This window comes from Cotesia glomerata, linkage group LG10 (assembly GCF_020080835.1).
Source record: "Cotesia glomerata isolate CgM1 linkage group LG10, MPM_Cglom_v2.3, whole genome shotgun sequence".
NCBI lineage: Eukaryota > Metazoa > Arthropoda > Insecta > Hymenoptera > Braconidae > Cotesia > Cotesia glomerata.
Window position 1 is genome coordinate 12,879,785 of NC_058167.1, and position 16,365 is coordinate 12,896,149.

The 16,365-nt window shown below is 26.1% G+C and overlaps 1 protein-coding gene across 5 annotated transcripts in view; it reads right to left on the minus strand.

The window, feature by feature from the left end:
- Positions 1-1,623: 1,623 nt before the first annotated feature.
- Positions 1,624-16,365, minus strand: part of LOC123273139 (low-density lipoprotein receptor-like) — a 48,457-nt gene continuing 33,715 nt past the window's right edge. For 2 of the 5 annotated variants that reach the window (XM_044740376.1, XM_044740380.1), the window contains 8 exons: positions 14,495-14,617; positions 10,411-10,842; positions 8,818-9,129; positions 6,269-6,861; positions 5,681-6,161; positions 3,707-3,787; positions 3,105-3,379; positions 1,624-1,678 (listed from right to left, as the gene is read on the minus strand). In XM_044740376.1, the coding sequence (XP_044596311.1) occupies positions 1,634-1,678; positions 3,105-3,379; positions 3,707-3,787; positions 5,681-6,161; positions 6,269-6,861; positions 8,818-9,129; positions 10,411-10,842; positions 14,495-14,617 (2,342 nt within the window). In that variant the 3' untranslated portion in view covers positions 1,624-1,633. The remainder of the gene's footprint in view (positions 1,679-3,104; positions 3,380-3,706; positions 3,788-5,680; positions 6,162-6,268; positions 6,862-8,817; positions 9,130-10,410; positions 10,843-14,494; positions 14,618-16,365) is intronic. The other 3 variants (XM_044740379.1, XM_044740377.1, XM_044740378.1) reach the window with 2 other exon arrangements.

Here is a 16,365-nt window from a genome sequence, read left to right on the forward strand (position 1 = left end):
ATTGTGATTAATTTGGACGGGTGTTTTCTTTTTATAAATAAAATATATTACGAATTATTTAACAAATAAAATGTGCGTAAAATTAAAAAAACATTTCATGTTTATTATAAATAATGTGACTTTTTTTAGAGATTATAAAACAACGAAGCACGAATTAATTTAATTCTAAAGAAGACATTGTAGATGTTATGATTTATAATTATTATTATTTTTAAGTATAAGTTTATCTTTTTATATTGTATATAAGCAATAAATTCTTATATTAAATATATTTCTATACATGTTACTTGTACAATGACTTATATTTTCATCCAATAACACGAAATATCTAAATAGTCGTTATTAAAATCGACACAGTCAGATTTTTTAGTGTCATTGAGCTGCTCTTAGGAACTAACATTAATATTATTAATTATTAATTAATTGATAGTTTATGCTATGAGCTATTACTTTTATGTCAATTACAATGGTGTAAACTAAAATTCTTTTGGTAAATAATTATTTTGTGATATGAGCTACACGTTGTTAAGTCGTATAACTTTAAAAAATAAAATTTACAGTCACATTTTTTTTTTTTAATATTACAAATATTTCTAAAGCTTTAAATAAAATTATATTTTTTTCGGCTGTATACTTGAAATAAAAATCGTCATTTTTTAACCCAGAATTAACATACCATGATTAATAATTTATGTAAATTTAAAATTCAATCTAATTATATATACAATGTTATGTAAATAATAATTATCGATAATAAAAGTCGTATCAGATTGAAAAAACTCATAATTTTTTAAAGATATTTACAATAAGCCAAACATCACTCTGATGTTTTAACAAAAAAAAAAAATAATCTAACGCTAATTAATAATTAGTAAAAATTTTTTTTTGATCAACAGACTCGAAATAAATAAATAAAATAATTTTGTTCAATTTTAAATAAATAAATAAATTCGAAATGAAAGCTGAGATTTATACCACAGATAATTTTTTTTTTAAATTAATCTCACTTAAATTTTTTAAAATTAAGCCAAACTTTACAATTAATTTTTATTTTTTTTTTTTTTTTTTAAACAAATTGTTAATTTTAGTGACATAGACAAAGAGACTGATAGAGAGTATGATCTTAAAAATACTAAATTTGATTATTATATTTATATTTATATACATATACATATATATGTACCTTTATATGTATATGTATATGTATATATATATTATGTATATGTATCATAAAATTAGTTTGGCGACTTTAAGGATATACGTCTAATATACTTGTGACAATAGTGAGTGCATTTTTTTATTACCTATTTATATGTGTGAGCAATATAAACGTAAATCTATTAGATCGAACGATGAAAATGCAATAATTATTATAGTATTTTTGTTATTATTTTTTTGTTTTTTAAACATAATAAAAATAGTACAAAAAAATAAACATAATCACAGCTTAATTGGCAGGCAGCAGGCGGACATTTCGGTCAGGCACATACTGCCTAAACTCGATTTTATTCTTCTCGGTATATATTCATTTTTCTTATAAACTTTTCCAATAATCAATTCTTAATTATTTCCATCAGCTTTTGTTTAATTTATCAGCCCGCTGTCTTTACGATTTTATTTTTCGTTACGAATTTTAAACGTAGTCATTGGTGCCAGGGCTTGTGAGCGGTTCTTGTGCCTAAAAAACACAATTTATTTATTAATAAAAAGAAAAAAAATTATATAAATTACAATAAATAAAGTCAAATTTTTTAATTAAAATTACTGAATTAATAAAAATAATATTTGCAATAAATTAAAAAATTAAATTATAAATATTTAAATTACTATCAATAATATTTTCATTGTAATGAATTAATTTAATCAATGATTTGTATGAACAGTTATATATGTTTGATTACCTTCAAATACCTCATTCATTCAATAAATATATTATATTAATATATATAATTTATGATATATGTCATTGTTTACAATGAATTTGATCAAGAAACAAAAGTTTTCAACACAACGTCCCGTGAATGGCTGTCAGTTTTCTGGCATCGACAAACGGAAGTTAAATAAATTCATTAATTATAAATATGAATAAATAAAATTTTCTGACGAATTTAATTAACTGGTTAATTATAACTAGTAACCTTTCAGTTACTATGTGACTGCTGGGAGTTGTTTGTGCTTAAATATTTACGTTTTTAAAATATAAGCTCATCCCGATGTTACACTCATCAAGAGCTTTCATTTGAGTACCCACATCCATTTTTGATATATTTTTCATAAATACATATGTATAATATATATAAAATATATGAAAAATTGATGTGAGTAATCACATGAAAGGTCTCGATGAGTGTAACATCGAGATGATCTTATATTTTTAAAAATATCAATAGTTCACAAGATACAAGGTAATTTCTTAATTATGTTAAATTGCACTGTACTTTCTTAACTATTGACGTTTTTAAAGATATAAGCTCGTTCCGACGTTACACTCATCAAGAGCTTTCATTTCAGTACCCACATGCATTTTTGATATATTTCTCATATATACATATAACATATATAATATATATAAATATATAAAATATATGAAAAATTGATGTGGGTACTCAAATGAAAGGTCTTAATGAGTATAATATCGGGATGAGCTTATATCTTTAAAAATATCAATAGTTCACAAGATACAAGGTCATTTCTTAATTATTGACATTTTTAAAGATATAAGCTCACCCTGACATTACACTCATCGAAACCTTTCATTTGAGTACTTACTTGCATTTTTGATATATTTTTCATATATACATATATATGATATATATATAAATATATAAAAGATATGAAAAATTGATGTGGGTACTCAAATAAAAGGTCTTAATGAGTGTAATGTCAGGGTGAGCTTATATCTTTAAAAATGTCAATATTTCACAAGATAGAAGGTAATTTTTCTTAATTATGTATCTAGAGACAGAGTATTTTCGAATGCAGCCTAAATACTTATCATCATGAATTGATTATTGGTGATAACTTTCAATGATTGAATATTTAAAAAAAATTTAAATATTGTAAAAAAGTAATTTTATATTTAAATAAATAAAAATTAAACTTACTTCTTCGCCAACAGTAGCCGTAGGTAAGGGGAACCTATTTTTTTCAAGGCTAAACTGATCTTCAGTAGTTTTTCTGTAGACTGGATTATCGAAATTCATACTTGTAACGTTGCGATGTAAATAATGCCTGTAGCATAATACTGCCACCAGGGCAAGTAATAGAAGACCTAAGGTTACTACTCCAATAACTATACCAGCAACCAAGCCAGGATCTGTTGGCTCGTTGCCTGGATTACTGCTTCCGTTAGCATCAGCTGCATCCGCAGGTCCTGAAACTACAAATCTCATTTATTATACAATATATTATTTTAAACATGACAATGTAGTTTTGTAAATCATGAATATTATTACAATACTGTCACACTAGATAAAAAATATTACTCCAAATGATTTACACATTACTTTTGAAACAATAGTAAACAATGCTAGTCATTAACATTTAACAAACACTTCAGGCCAATAAATTACTACTTTTTTTTTAGTGATTGTTATGTTTAATACCCAGAATGATGAATTATTTTTACCATGCTGATATATCATTCCCTGGTTATAAATTTATGAATAATTATTATTTATTTTAAAATTAATGCCCAAATTCTTACCAGTTGTCGTTGGAATAATAGGTTCTAACTTCCTGAACGGCCGTGTTGATTCTTGTGTCGTAGGCTCCACTGTTGTCGTTACTGATCCCAATTTATTTTTTTTTATTTCATGCACCATTGATGCAAATAATAGATGCAAAATGATAAAAATAAATAAATATTTAAATTAATATTAAATAAAATTATGTAAAATTTTTCATATTTAAATTTAACTAAATAGCATTTTTTTTTTTTTTTTCAAATAAAAATGTGAAATTATATTAAGTATTTCCCAATACATTAGCATGCACTATTTGAAATTCATTCCTTTATAGAATATCGCATCATTGCATATACATATATAATATATCGCATTACAGATTCCATCAAAGCGTATAAATATACTTTTATGCTATTGAAATGAGGGTGGCTATTAAAATTTTTTTAAATAAATTTTTTTACAATTTTTGTGATACAGTTCGTTATACTTTGATCTGAATTTATATGATGATTTCTAAAGAGCTTAACGATTTATGTTATATTAAATTTTTATAATAACTGTTTGAATTTTTTTCTCTGAAGAATATTTGATAAAAGAAATTTTTATTTAAATTATTCTTCAAAATTAAAGAAGATAAAATTTAATCATACTAAAATTTCTCAGATATTTTTTTAAAAATCCACACTGATAGAAGGACTTGTTTATATTTAATAATATTTATTAACTATTATTAAATGATTTTTTAACATCATAGGATTTAATAAATATTTATTAACAGTTAATAAGTAATTTATTAAGTACAATTTATTAACTGTTAATAAATATTTATTAATAGTTAATGAATATTTTTTAATTGTTAACAAATATTTATTTAAAATAAAAAGCAAAAATAGCAATTTTTTTGGCACTTTTTAAAACCCTACAGCTGGAATAAATGATAATAATTAAATTCACTAAATAAATTAACATTTTTAATATTTAAAAATATTAAAGATAATTATGAGCTGTGATAGAATTTGGTATTTTACAACAAACGTTACTATAATGTGAAGTAAATTATGGTGAAGTGGAATTATACGGTGGCACATTCAGTGGATTTATGTCAAATATCAAAAAACAATTGCTCATTTATGTATAAATTACAAAGACTTTTTTTCTCGTTTTTTAATTAATTAAATTCTAATTAATTTTTTTCCTAAATTAATGTTATTTAATTTTAAATACTTTCTATTGATGTATATTGCCGATAGGCGTATGTTGATTAATAAATAAATAAATAAATAATGTAATATAATTAATGTAGAGAGCTGAAACAAGCGATTTAAAAAAATTAATAAAATTTCTAATCTAAAAATAAAAATATTTATTTAATGCCGTAAGATGGACGACGGAGTTTTTAAGATGGTCCACCTTTATAAGCATAGAATGTGAGTGTTATCCATACATACTTGTAAATTAAAATAAAATTAATTAAAATATAATTAATGCAAATAATTTATAAAGATGATTTTTGTTTATAAGCAATCTTCATATATCATATGAAATTGCAAGCGAAATAAATTCACTCAACGAAATATTTATTAACTTTTAAAAAATATTTGTTAACTATTAATAAATACTTATTAACTAATAATAAATGTTTCCTCCCAAATAAATATTTATTGAATGTTAAAAAATATTTATTAAAATTTGATAAATTAAATAATTGTCAAAATAAATTAAATTGTTAACAGTTAATAAATCCTTTTATCAGTGCATAAATTGAAATAAATGAAAAATTTCTATTAAAAAAATATGATAATAAAAAAACAAAATTTTTTGTACCCTAATAACTTGTAAGGTTGCTAACAAGAGCTCTAATAGTTGTTCTAATCTGTAATGCGTTGCAAAATAAACTCTATATATATACCAAGTGAGAGTAAGAACACATCCAATGTATTGTAAGCAGTAATTAGCAGTGAACATCCCCTTGAAGCCAGATAAAATTAACTTACCGTTTTCGACACACATTAGCCCATCGGGTAATAATCTCAATCCGTCGGGACAAGCACAACTGAGAACAGGCGATCGTGAATTTATTTTCGGAGCTGGTAAGCACAAATGACTACAGTGTCCATTGACAGCTTGACACTGGTTAGTGCCGTCGGGTTGTCTGTACGGATGATAAACGTGAACAACCATCGGATTTTGCAAGGACCTGAGCGGTGTCACCGACTTGACTTCTTTTCCCGTAAATTTATTGGCTTTAAATATAGTCTGTTTGTCCCAATCGGACCAATAGACGTAATCTTCGAATGTCGTTATACTGAACGGATGTCTTAAATTATCTTGTGAATATAAAACAGTGCGTCTTCCAGTTCCATCGTAATTGCACGATGCGATAATGTGCAATTTAGCGTCAACCCAGTATACTTTTCTACCGATTAAATCCAGCGTGAGACCATTCGGCCACGTGACTTCGCTCCCCACAATAACCTGAAGAAAAAAAAAAAATAAATTACCAGAGTAATTAATGCTATCAGTGACAGGATAAATGATGATAAAAAAAGTAAATAAAAAATCCAGAGAGATCAAATACATACTGATCGATGAGATCCATCCATCCCGGCTCTTTCAATGCGTGCCTCATCACCCCAATCTGTCCAAAACATCCATCCCTCCAGTGGATTCAATGCAATAGCTCTGGGCTCTTGTATTTGATCCTTAATCAACGTTTTACGCATATTACCTTCAAAATTAGCAAGCTCAATGGTGTTCTTCCCAGCATCCGTCCAATAAATATGATTATAAATCCAATCGACAGCAAGCCCATCAGTTGTCGTTGAATCCTTGTCAATAACTACTGTCCGCTCATTACCCTCGTCAATTGGAGCTTTGTAAATTTTTTTCTCGTGTACGTCACTCCAGAATATCATACCCGTACGAAATACAAAATCTAACGCCGTTGCCATTTTGGTATTATTGACAATAGCCGTCATTTCTTGTCTATCTAGCGCTACTTTTCTGATGTCATGTCGACGAGCAAACAATAGACTGGCATGTCCCTCGGCAGCTTTACACCTCGTGACATTCTTCGGGTCTCGAAGATAACCAGAAGCACACGTACATTTAAATGTGCCCTTCTCATTGAAACAGTACTGCGAGCAACTTCCGGGCTCAAGACACTCGTCTATGTCTGTAAGTAAATTAATAATTAGTTTATCGATTATTACCAATTGTAAAATCAATCGCAATAGCAATTATAATCATTACTAGCAACCTTGCAGTCACTATGTGACCGTCGGGACTTGTGAACTATAAATAAAAAAAATTTTGCTTTATTAAATAATGACTTTTGTTAAATTGCACTGTACTTTTTTAACTATTGACGTTTTTTAAAATATAAGCTCATCCTGATGTTATACTCATCAAGAGCTTTCATTTGAGTACCCACATGTATTTATGATATATTTTTCATATGTACCTATATAATATATATAAATATATAAAATATATGAAAAATTGATGTGGGTACTCAAATAAAAGGTCTCGATGAGTGTAACATCGGGATGAGCTTATATCTTTAAAAATATCAATAGTTCACAAGATACAAGGTAGTTTCTTAATTATCTTAAATTGCATTGTACTTTCTTAACTATTGACGTTTTTAAAGAGATAAGCTCATCTCAATTTTACACTCATCAAGAGCTTTCATTTGAGTACCCACTTGCATTTTTTATATATTTTTCATATATACATACATATATATAAATATATGAAAAATTGATGGGTACTCAAATGAAACGTCTCGATGAGTGTAATGTCAGGTGAGCTTATATCTTTAAAAGTATCAATAGTTCACAAGATACAAGGTAGTTTCTTAATTATCTTAAATTGCATTGTACTTTCTTAACTATTGACGTTTTTAAAGAGATAAGCTCATCTCAATTTTACACTCATCAAGAGCTTTCATTTGAGTACCCACTTGCATTTTTTATATATTTTTCATATATACCGTAATAATTACCGTAACTCCTATTCTTTCCCGCTTCACAGCATTATTTATATTTGTAAACATGCTTGCCGTAAGATGGACGGTGTGGCTTAATGTATATAGAATAAGCGAAAGGAAATTTATTATAGACCGGATAGCTCAAATGGTAGAGTAGCCGACATGTCTTCGGAAGGTTCTGGCTTCGAATCCCAGTCCGAGTTATCTAATAATTTTTTCTTGCATATTCTATAAACTCACATTAAGATGATCCTCTCCACATTCCTTTCTCAATCCTTTCCTACCAATATCCTGTTACGTGAATGTGGATCGCTTCACGTAATAATTACCGTAACTCCTATTCTTTGCCGCTTCACAGCATTATTTATATTTGCACTATATTACATTTATATATATATAAATGTAATAAAGTAGTCAGTACTTGTCTCGGATAGCTTAACTGGTAGAGCCCTTGGCGCGTAACCGAGAGATCTGGGTTCGATTCCCAGTCTGGGCTGTCTGATTATTTTTTCAATTACGAAAAAATCCCCACTGAGTAGGTCCCCCCCTTTCCCCTATCCATTCTTTCCCAACTCCCTTAAAATTTGCTTTGATATATATATAATATATATAAATATATAAAATATATGAAAAATTGATGTGGGTAGTCAAATGAAAGGTCTTGATGAGTGTAACATCGGGATGAGCTTAGATCTTTAAATATGTCAATAGTTCACGAGTTACAAGGTCATTTCTTAATTATGTATCTAGAGATAGAGCATTTTCGAATGCTGCCTAAATAATTATCATAATAAATTGACAATCAGTGAGAATAAAAACCTATTTTATCATATAAATACGCCGGCCACAAAATTTTGCTTATTCTCTTCATATAATATAGATATAGATGATATTAGGATTAGGGTTCGTAATAATAATAGTTAATAGAAGTGACGATCTATGTATGGATGTAAATTTAATTGAACGCGGTTTTAATCGAGTTGGGTGTAGCATTGTAATTTATGATGTTAAGTGAGCGTGTACCGTGTACCTAAATGGATAGATGGATTAACGTATATACTACGGCTAGAATATAGCTCGATTGATATAACAGAAGAGAAGAGATGAGAATAATCGTAGGTGGTGTTTAATCTCACTTACCGTCACACGTGCGATTATCGATGAGCCGGTAACCAGGTCGACAGGCGCATCTGTAACCAATTGGCATATCAACACATATTTGCGTGCAGTCACCATTGTTTTTCAAGCATTCATTGACACCACATCGCTCTTGGCTCTCGTCTTCCCAACCAATACAGTCTGGCTTCTTGTCACAAACCCGATCCAATGGTATACAAGAGCCCTCGCTACACTCAAACTGTGTATGTGAATCACAGGCCGATGCTTTTGTTGTGCAATTTTTCTCGTCGCTGCTGTCTTTGCAGTCGGGCTTTCCATCGCAATATGAGTGGCCTAGATAAACAAACAATACGTATTGTTAAAAATCATACTAAAATACATATAATAGCAAAACTACCAAACTCAAACTAGAAATAATAATAGTGATAACACTAAAGTTAGCCCATGTTTTTAATTTTTTTGAATTATTAATTTAAACCTAAAAAATATTTTTTTAAAATTGCATTTAAAGTTTTTTACAATTGAATTTTTTTTTTATTTATTCGTAATAATTTTTTCAATAAAAAAATTTTTTTAAAAATCGCACTGATAGGTTTTAATGTTTTTTACAGATGAATTTTTTATTTTTAAATTTATTTGTAATAACTTTTTCAATAAAAAAAAATTTTTTAATTGTCGGTTAACTTTTTTTTTTTTATAAATTAATAATATTAAAGTTAGCCGACGTTTTTTTTATTATATTAAAGCTAAGAAATATTTTTATAAAATTGCACTGATAGGTTTTAAAGTTTTTTACAGATGAATTTTTTTTTTTTATTTATCTGTAATAATTTTTTTAATAAAAAAAATTGTAAACATTTTTTAAAATATCGCTTAACTTAATTTTTGTAAATCAATAATATTAAAGTTAGCCGACATTTTTTTTAATAAATTAAAACTAAAAAATATTTTTTTTTAATTGCATTAATAGATTTTAAAGTTTTTTATGAATAAAATTTTTTTTTATTTATTTTAAATAATTTTTTCAATAAAAAAAATTGTTAAATGTCGGCTAATTTAATTTTCATAAATTAGCAGACATCTGACAATTATTTTCATTATAATTTGATATGACATTAAAGTTAGCATCTACTTGACCATTTTTTAATTTTTCTTTAACAAAAAAATTTGTTAAAAAAAATTATTTTAAAAAATTGCATTTTTAATTTTTTCATTTCATTTTTTTTCTAATTTTTGTGCTATAATTTACATGTTACAAAAATTCTTAAAATTATACAATATCTGCTAAATTAATTTCAATTAATTCAACTATTATAAAAATCTAAAAAATTATTAGAAGCCTGTATCAAATACAGCATCATGTACACAGTAAAAAATTTTTCGTCATTTTGTAGAGTGTTAAAACTTGTGTGTTGAATATTACACTCTAGTGTGTAAAATTTAACATTCTCATGTGTTGATTTAATGATTTAACACACTCGAATGTTAAATTCTACACACTAGAGTGTAATATTCAACCTACAAATTTTAACACTCTACAAAATGACGAAAAATTTTTTACTGTGTATAGAAATAAAAATAGTAATAAAAATAAGAGTAACTATAACTCAGTACCTGAAATACATGTCCGATCTCCACATTGAAACTGATCAGCCCGACAAGTTATGTTATGACACCTCTCGGGAGACTCGTCTGATCCGTTCGGACAATCTTTTTCATTATCGCAAACCCAAGTCCGGTGAATGCAAGTCAAGTGATCACCACAGTGAAACTCGTGCTCAGCACAATAGCTCGAATGCTTATCGATGTTTTTACATCCCAGCTCGTCGGAATGGTCCGGACAGTCGTAATCACCGTCACACCTCCAACGAGACGTGATGCAGTATCCCTGAGCGCACGCGAAATCAGTGCCTGGACGACAGGTCGTTGGTGGACAATTTTTCTCGTCACTTCCGTCGTCGCAATCTTCGTCTTGGTCGCACACCCAGCTGCTTTGGATGCACTTTTTGTTTGCACAGGTAAATTGGTCCGACCGGCAGGTATCATCTAATTTAAATTTAATTATTATTGTATTATAAATTTTTTTTTTATTGCAATTAAATATGTAATTATTGAAGAAAAATTTTTTCCAACAAGAAACATTTTTAATTACAACTTTCATTTAATTATTACGTTGGAACAAACTTTTTTTTAAAAATATACATATTTAATTTTTTTTTTTTGTTAAATGAAAGTAAAATAGTAAAATAGAGAAGAGAGAACAAAAACAAAGAAAAAAGTAGACAAAGAATAAGCTGATTAAAGTACTCAACATTTAGCAATTTAAAAAAGCTTTAGGTATTAAATAAAATTCTAATTTATGTTTTATCATTAAAATGGCTGTTTTAACACTCAATAATTAAATTGCCTGGTGGCAATATAAATATACATACAAATTATTGTTAAATTTTATTTTATATACGCGGAAAAATTTAAAATCTATGAATATATTACTTAATATTCAATAGTTCCGCTCATATATGATAGAATATTATTATTGTCATTTTAATAATTTTTTTATATCGTTACTTTATTATCAGTACGTGACTGTACCAGGAAATTCGAGAGAGTTTGCTTTCACATTAGCAACGGTAATATTGGTATGTAAATATTATATATATACACAGAGTTACATGATCTACAATATATATTCAACAGGCATTTTAAAAGCACTGGATATGTCTACGGAAGAGACAACAGTCTATTGATATCAATATTAATAAATAAATATTAATATACTTTAATTAGTAATGAAACCTTTTGATACTACAGTTGTAATTAGTGTAACATGTTTGATTAAAAGTTAATGAATCAGATTAATTGATAATATGAGTTTTGTTCGGTTAATTAAATTTTGCTTTAATATGAAGAATATTTTTAAGTATTAGAGCGAAAAGAATAAATTAATTACTAGAGTAAACACCATTTTTTCGGGTGAAAAATTACTGGTCAAATTATTGACTTTGTAATGCGCATGCGCAGGCGCTATTCACTAGCTAATTTTTGTACCACTTATCAAAATCAAGTAAAAAATGTTTAATTTTTCTGGAAAAATAAACTAAGTCTAGAAAATTATTTTTAAAAAAATGCATTTATAATTTTTTAGAGCTTCTAAAGATGAAATTTTTTTAATAAATTTTTCTTGCTATAATTCATTTGTTCCAAAAATTTATTTAATTTTATAAAATTATTTTAATCAATCTAAGATCACTTTTGACAATCATTTTTTAAAAATAAATCAATACTAAACAGACTTACTTAAAAATTTCTTTTTATTTTATACCTGTTTATGAAAGTACACTTTGGTGTGATTAAATCGAGGAAGAATGAGAAAACTCATATTTTTAAAAGATTACTTTTCTTACCGAAATAGTTAAGAAACTCGAGTTGTTTCGATAAACTCAGGTAAATTGTTTTGCGCTTCTCAATGAGCTTGTGTTTTACTTACAAAATGAAAAACAAAAGGTTTAATTTTATTTAATTAAGAAATTCTTGGTATAAATATATGTTTTTCATTTCAATTAATATTTAAGATTGTATAAAAATAAAATCTATTAATATCAAAATAAGTGGATTTCAAATAATAAATATCAATTATTAATGTTACATTTATCATCTATTTAAAAATATGAAACTATTTTTGGGTAAATTCATTATTAATTCTTTGGGTAATTAAAAATCAATACAAAGATTGGTATTTTTATATTTGGCAATATGATAATCAAAAATCATTAAAGAAGTATTTTTAATTTTTAATAATTACTATCATTTCTTAGTCAAAACACAAGCGCGCTACTAAGCTTCATTAAAATATTTAAACATTTTTATAAAAATTCAAACTTTCTTTTTTTTTATTAAAAATTTCATAAATAAAATTTTTATTTTAACTATTCACTCAGATGAATAGCGCATGTGCAAAAGGACCTTCTTTATAATTATCAGTTGATTATTCAAAATTAAAAGAGTGAATTTGATGAATAAAAATTAAACAAAATAGTAAAAAAAACTTCAATATTACAATGAAGTTTTTAGATGCTTCACTCTTTATTAATTTAATTAAAAAATCTGTCAATAATTTACAACTCAAAAGCATTTTTTCCTGACACATTTTAATAAAAAAACCCTTTTAAAATTGAATATCCACTGTGAAAAATCTAAAATGTAAGTAATACTTTGAAGGGAAATGGAGTTGTCAGCTGGAATTGAAAAACTAAATTTGATCTTTGCCAACTCTGACATGAATCGGTTGATATGGAATACTTATTGAAAAGAAGAAATGGACAACTAGCATAACATAGCTGATAAGTGCTCCACTGCAGCCAAATTGAAAAGCATATTATATTGAAAATAAGCTAGCGGCCTTTTAAAGTTTTGACCGAAATTTACCCTCAAGTGAATGGAAAGATAAACTTGCCTAATCCCAATATTTATATTAAGTAATCAATTTAACATAAAGTAGAGGATCATGATAGTTAAAAGCTCATGCATATAGTCAATAAATGGCCAGAGAAGTACAAAGTGGTAATGAATATTTGTTGAGTGTGCTTTCGTGTATCCTTGAGAGTGGAAATTCACGATATAAACCAAACAGGAGACGTCGAAGTAATACTATACACTGTATACCACATACATACTATGAATTGTTGAGTATTAAAGATCGATAGTTCTATCCTTGAACATAAGGGTTCATATGTGTACATACTAGCCACTATCTATGTACTTTTCTACATAATAAATGTATATGCATACATTGATAGGAGAATTTATTCACTATTAATAATTTAATTTATTTGAAGACAATTATTTAATTTATTAAATTTTAATAAATATTTTTTAACATTCAATAAATATTTATTTGAGAGGACACATTTATTAATAGTTAATAAGTATTTATTATTAGTTAACAACTAATTATTAACAGTTGATAAATATTTTGTTGAGAATTTGTTTCACTTGCAATGTCATATATGAAGATTGTTTATAAACAAAAATCATCTTTATAAATTATTTGCATTAATTATATTACATTATAATAGAATTTATTGTAAAATACCAAATTCTTTTACAGCTCATAATTATCTTTTATATTTTTAAATATTAATAACGTGAATTTATTTAGTGAATTTAAATATTATCATAAATTCCAGCTATAGAGTTTTAAAAAGTGTCAAGAAAATGGCTATTTTTGCTTTTTATTTTAAATAAATATTTGTTAACAGTTAACAAATATTTATTAACAATTAATGAATTGTACTTAATAAATTACTTATTAATTGTTAATAAATATATGTTAACTGTTAATAAATATTTATTAAATCCTATGATGTTAAAAAATCATTCATTAACAGTTAATAAAGCTTATTAAATATAAACAAATCCTTCTATCTGCATGGAGAGTAAAGCGATAAGTATACGTGTTGCAGTAAATTATACAAAAGGCAAGCTTTATTTATATAAATGAAGAAATTAATGAATGGAGTCAGAGTTGAGAATGTTAGACGAGATTATCAAAGCGAAGATGCTTGTTAAGGAGAATTGAATCTACAGATATTAAGTGACTAGTATTATATTATGATTATAATTATAATTGTTATTATAATTATAGGATATAGTATAACGCAAGGCATTAACAGTGGATGGTGCATATTAAGCAGCTTACTGCAGTCAGCCTCGTCAGAACCATCTGAGCAGTCTGGGTTATCGTCGCACATCCAAGCCAGTGCCACACATTCACCGTTGCCTGAACGGCATGTGAACTGGTCCACTGTACAATTTTTGGTATCTAAAATGCCCAAATTAATGGTGATATTATTATTTTCACTGTTATATGTGATAGGGTGTGTAATTATATTTTAATAATGATACTTGATATTGCTTAATTATTTTCAAATTATATGTAGAAATTTGATACCAATTATTCTTAATGTTGAGAAAAATTTTAATAACGAGATATTTATTTTCATTTTGGTTGTTATAGAACAATAATGCTCAAAATTTGGGTAATTGACGGAGATATTATGTAAAATGATATTTAGGTTCATTAGTATGGTTGATACAAATTCTAACTTTTGGAGATCCAATTATGTTTAATTGAAAACATTTTTAAAGGTCTTAAATTTAAATTAAATTTAAAACGGGTGATTTTTTGTAATTATAGTTACTTTTAGAAAATAAAATAAATTTTTGTTCTGTGTACTGATAAAAAAATCAATTTGATTCAATAGAAAAAATTTTTTAATTTAAGAATTTTTTTGCAAAGTTAAAGTTTTAAAAATAAGTTTTTTGGTTCAAGATTTTTTTAGATGAGTTAATTTTTATTTTTGGTATTTATATTTTGAAATTTAAATTGAAAATTTTCAAGTTCAAAATTAGAAAAATGATAAAATATTTTGAAAAAGATCAAAAATATAATTTTTTAATAAATATTAAATCAATTAAAATTTTCTGAAATTAAAAAAAAAGTTCTCGAGTTTGATATTTTTAATTTTGAAATTTTGACTAGTTTATTTTATAATTTACTTATTTATTCAAAACGATAATCAAAAAACTAAATTTAATTATAAACATATTATTATCAATAATAATTTCCAGCATTTATAACCAAACAGAATAAAATATTCACAATTTTTGGTTCAATTTCAAATATATAACTTCTCAAACTTTAATTTCCGACTTTATAACAAAAGCAAGAATAAAATAGTCATGTTACAAAATCATAATAGGATTTGTAGATTATGGCAGTATTGATGTGTATGATATTGACGTATCCTCAAGTATATAATATATAATATATCGTAGATGGAATGTCATGTAAAATGCATTGTATACTAGTTTGCAGTAAGAGAATTAATTCGGTTTTCAGTATTCAAACTATTAATATCCAGAATTAGTATCAGTTGCTAATATTGTACAACTTTTTCCGTAAAAGAATTTTATCGCCATTAATTATTGGTTATTAATACCGATAAATTTATTATAAAATAAGTTGTACGCATATCTTGTAGTTATGGCTATGAATTACGAAAAGTAAAAAAATTTATAATTGATTATTTGAAAAAAATGAAAAGGTCAATAATGATAGCTCAGGTGTGTTATTAACTGGAGCATATATGGCTGAAGTCCATAAAATAATATTGTAATTATACTCTTGAGTTTTAAAGTTTCATGGTCACTTAAATAGCTTTTATGAATGTTTGAATATTTAAATAATGTGTGAAACGGAATTAACTTTGGATCAATAGTTCTGGTTATGTTTGAATTTTTCTCAACATTTTTTTACATGCAGTTCCAAAATGATTATTATTATTTGATTAAATAATTTATCTCCTGAAAAAAATGAAATAAATGGTTATAAAAATGGAAGTTTCCATGATCTGTTCCGTAGCGGATCGTAAATCTAAAATATAAGAAAAGGAATAAAAAAATATTTTCTACTCTCTCAGATTAAGATTTCCAAAACGTAATATATTATACAAACATAGTGTAATTTATTCTCTTGTCTCTGACGCAGAACTATGTTATTATCGTCGG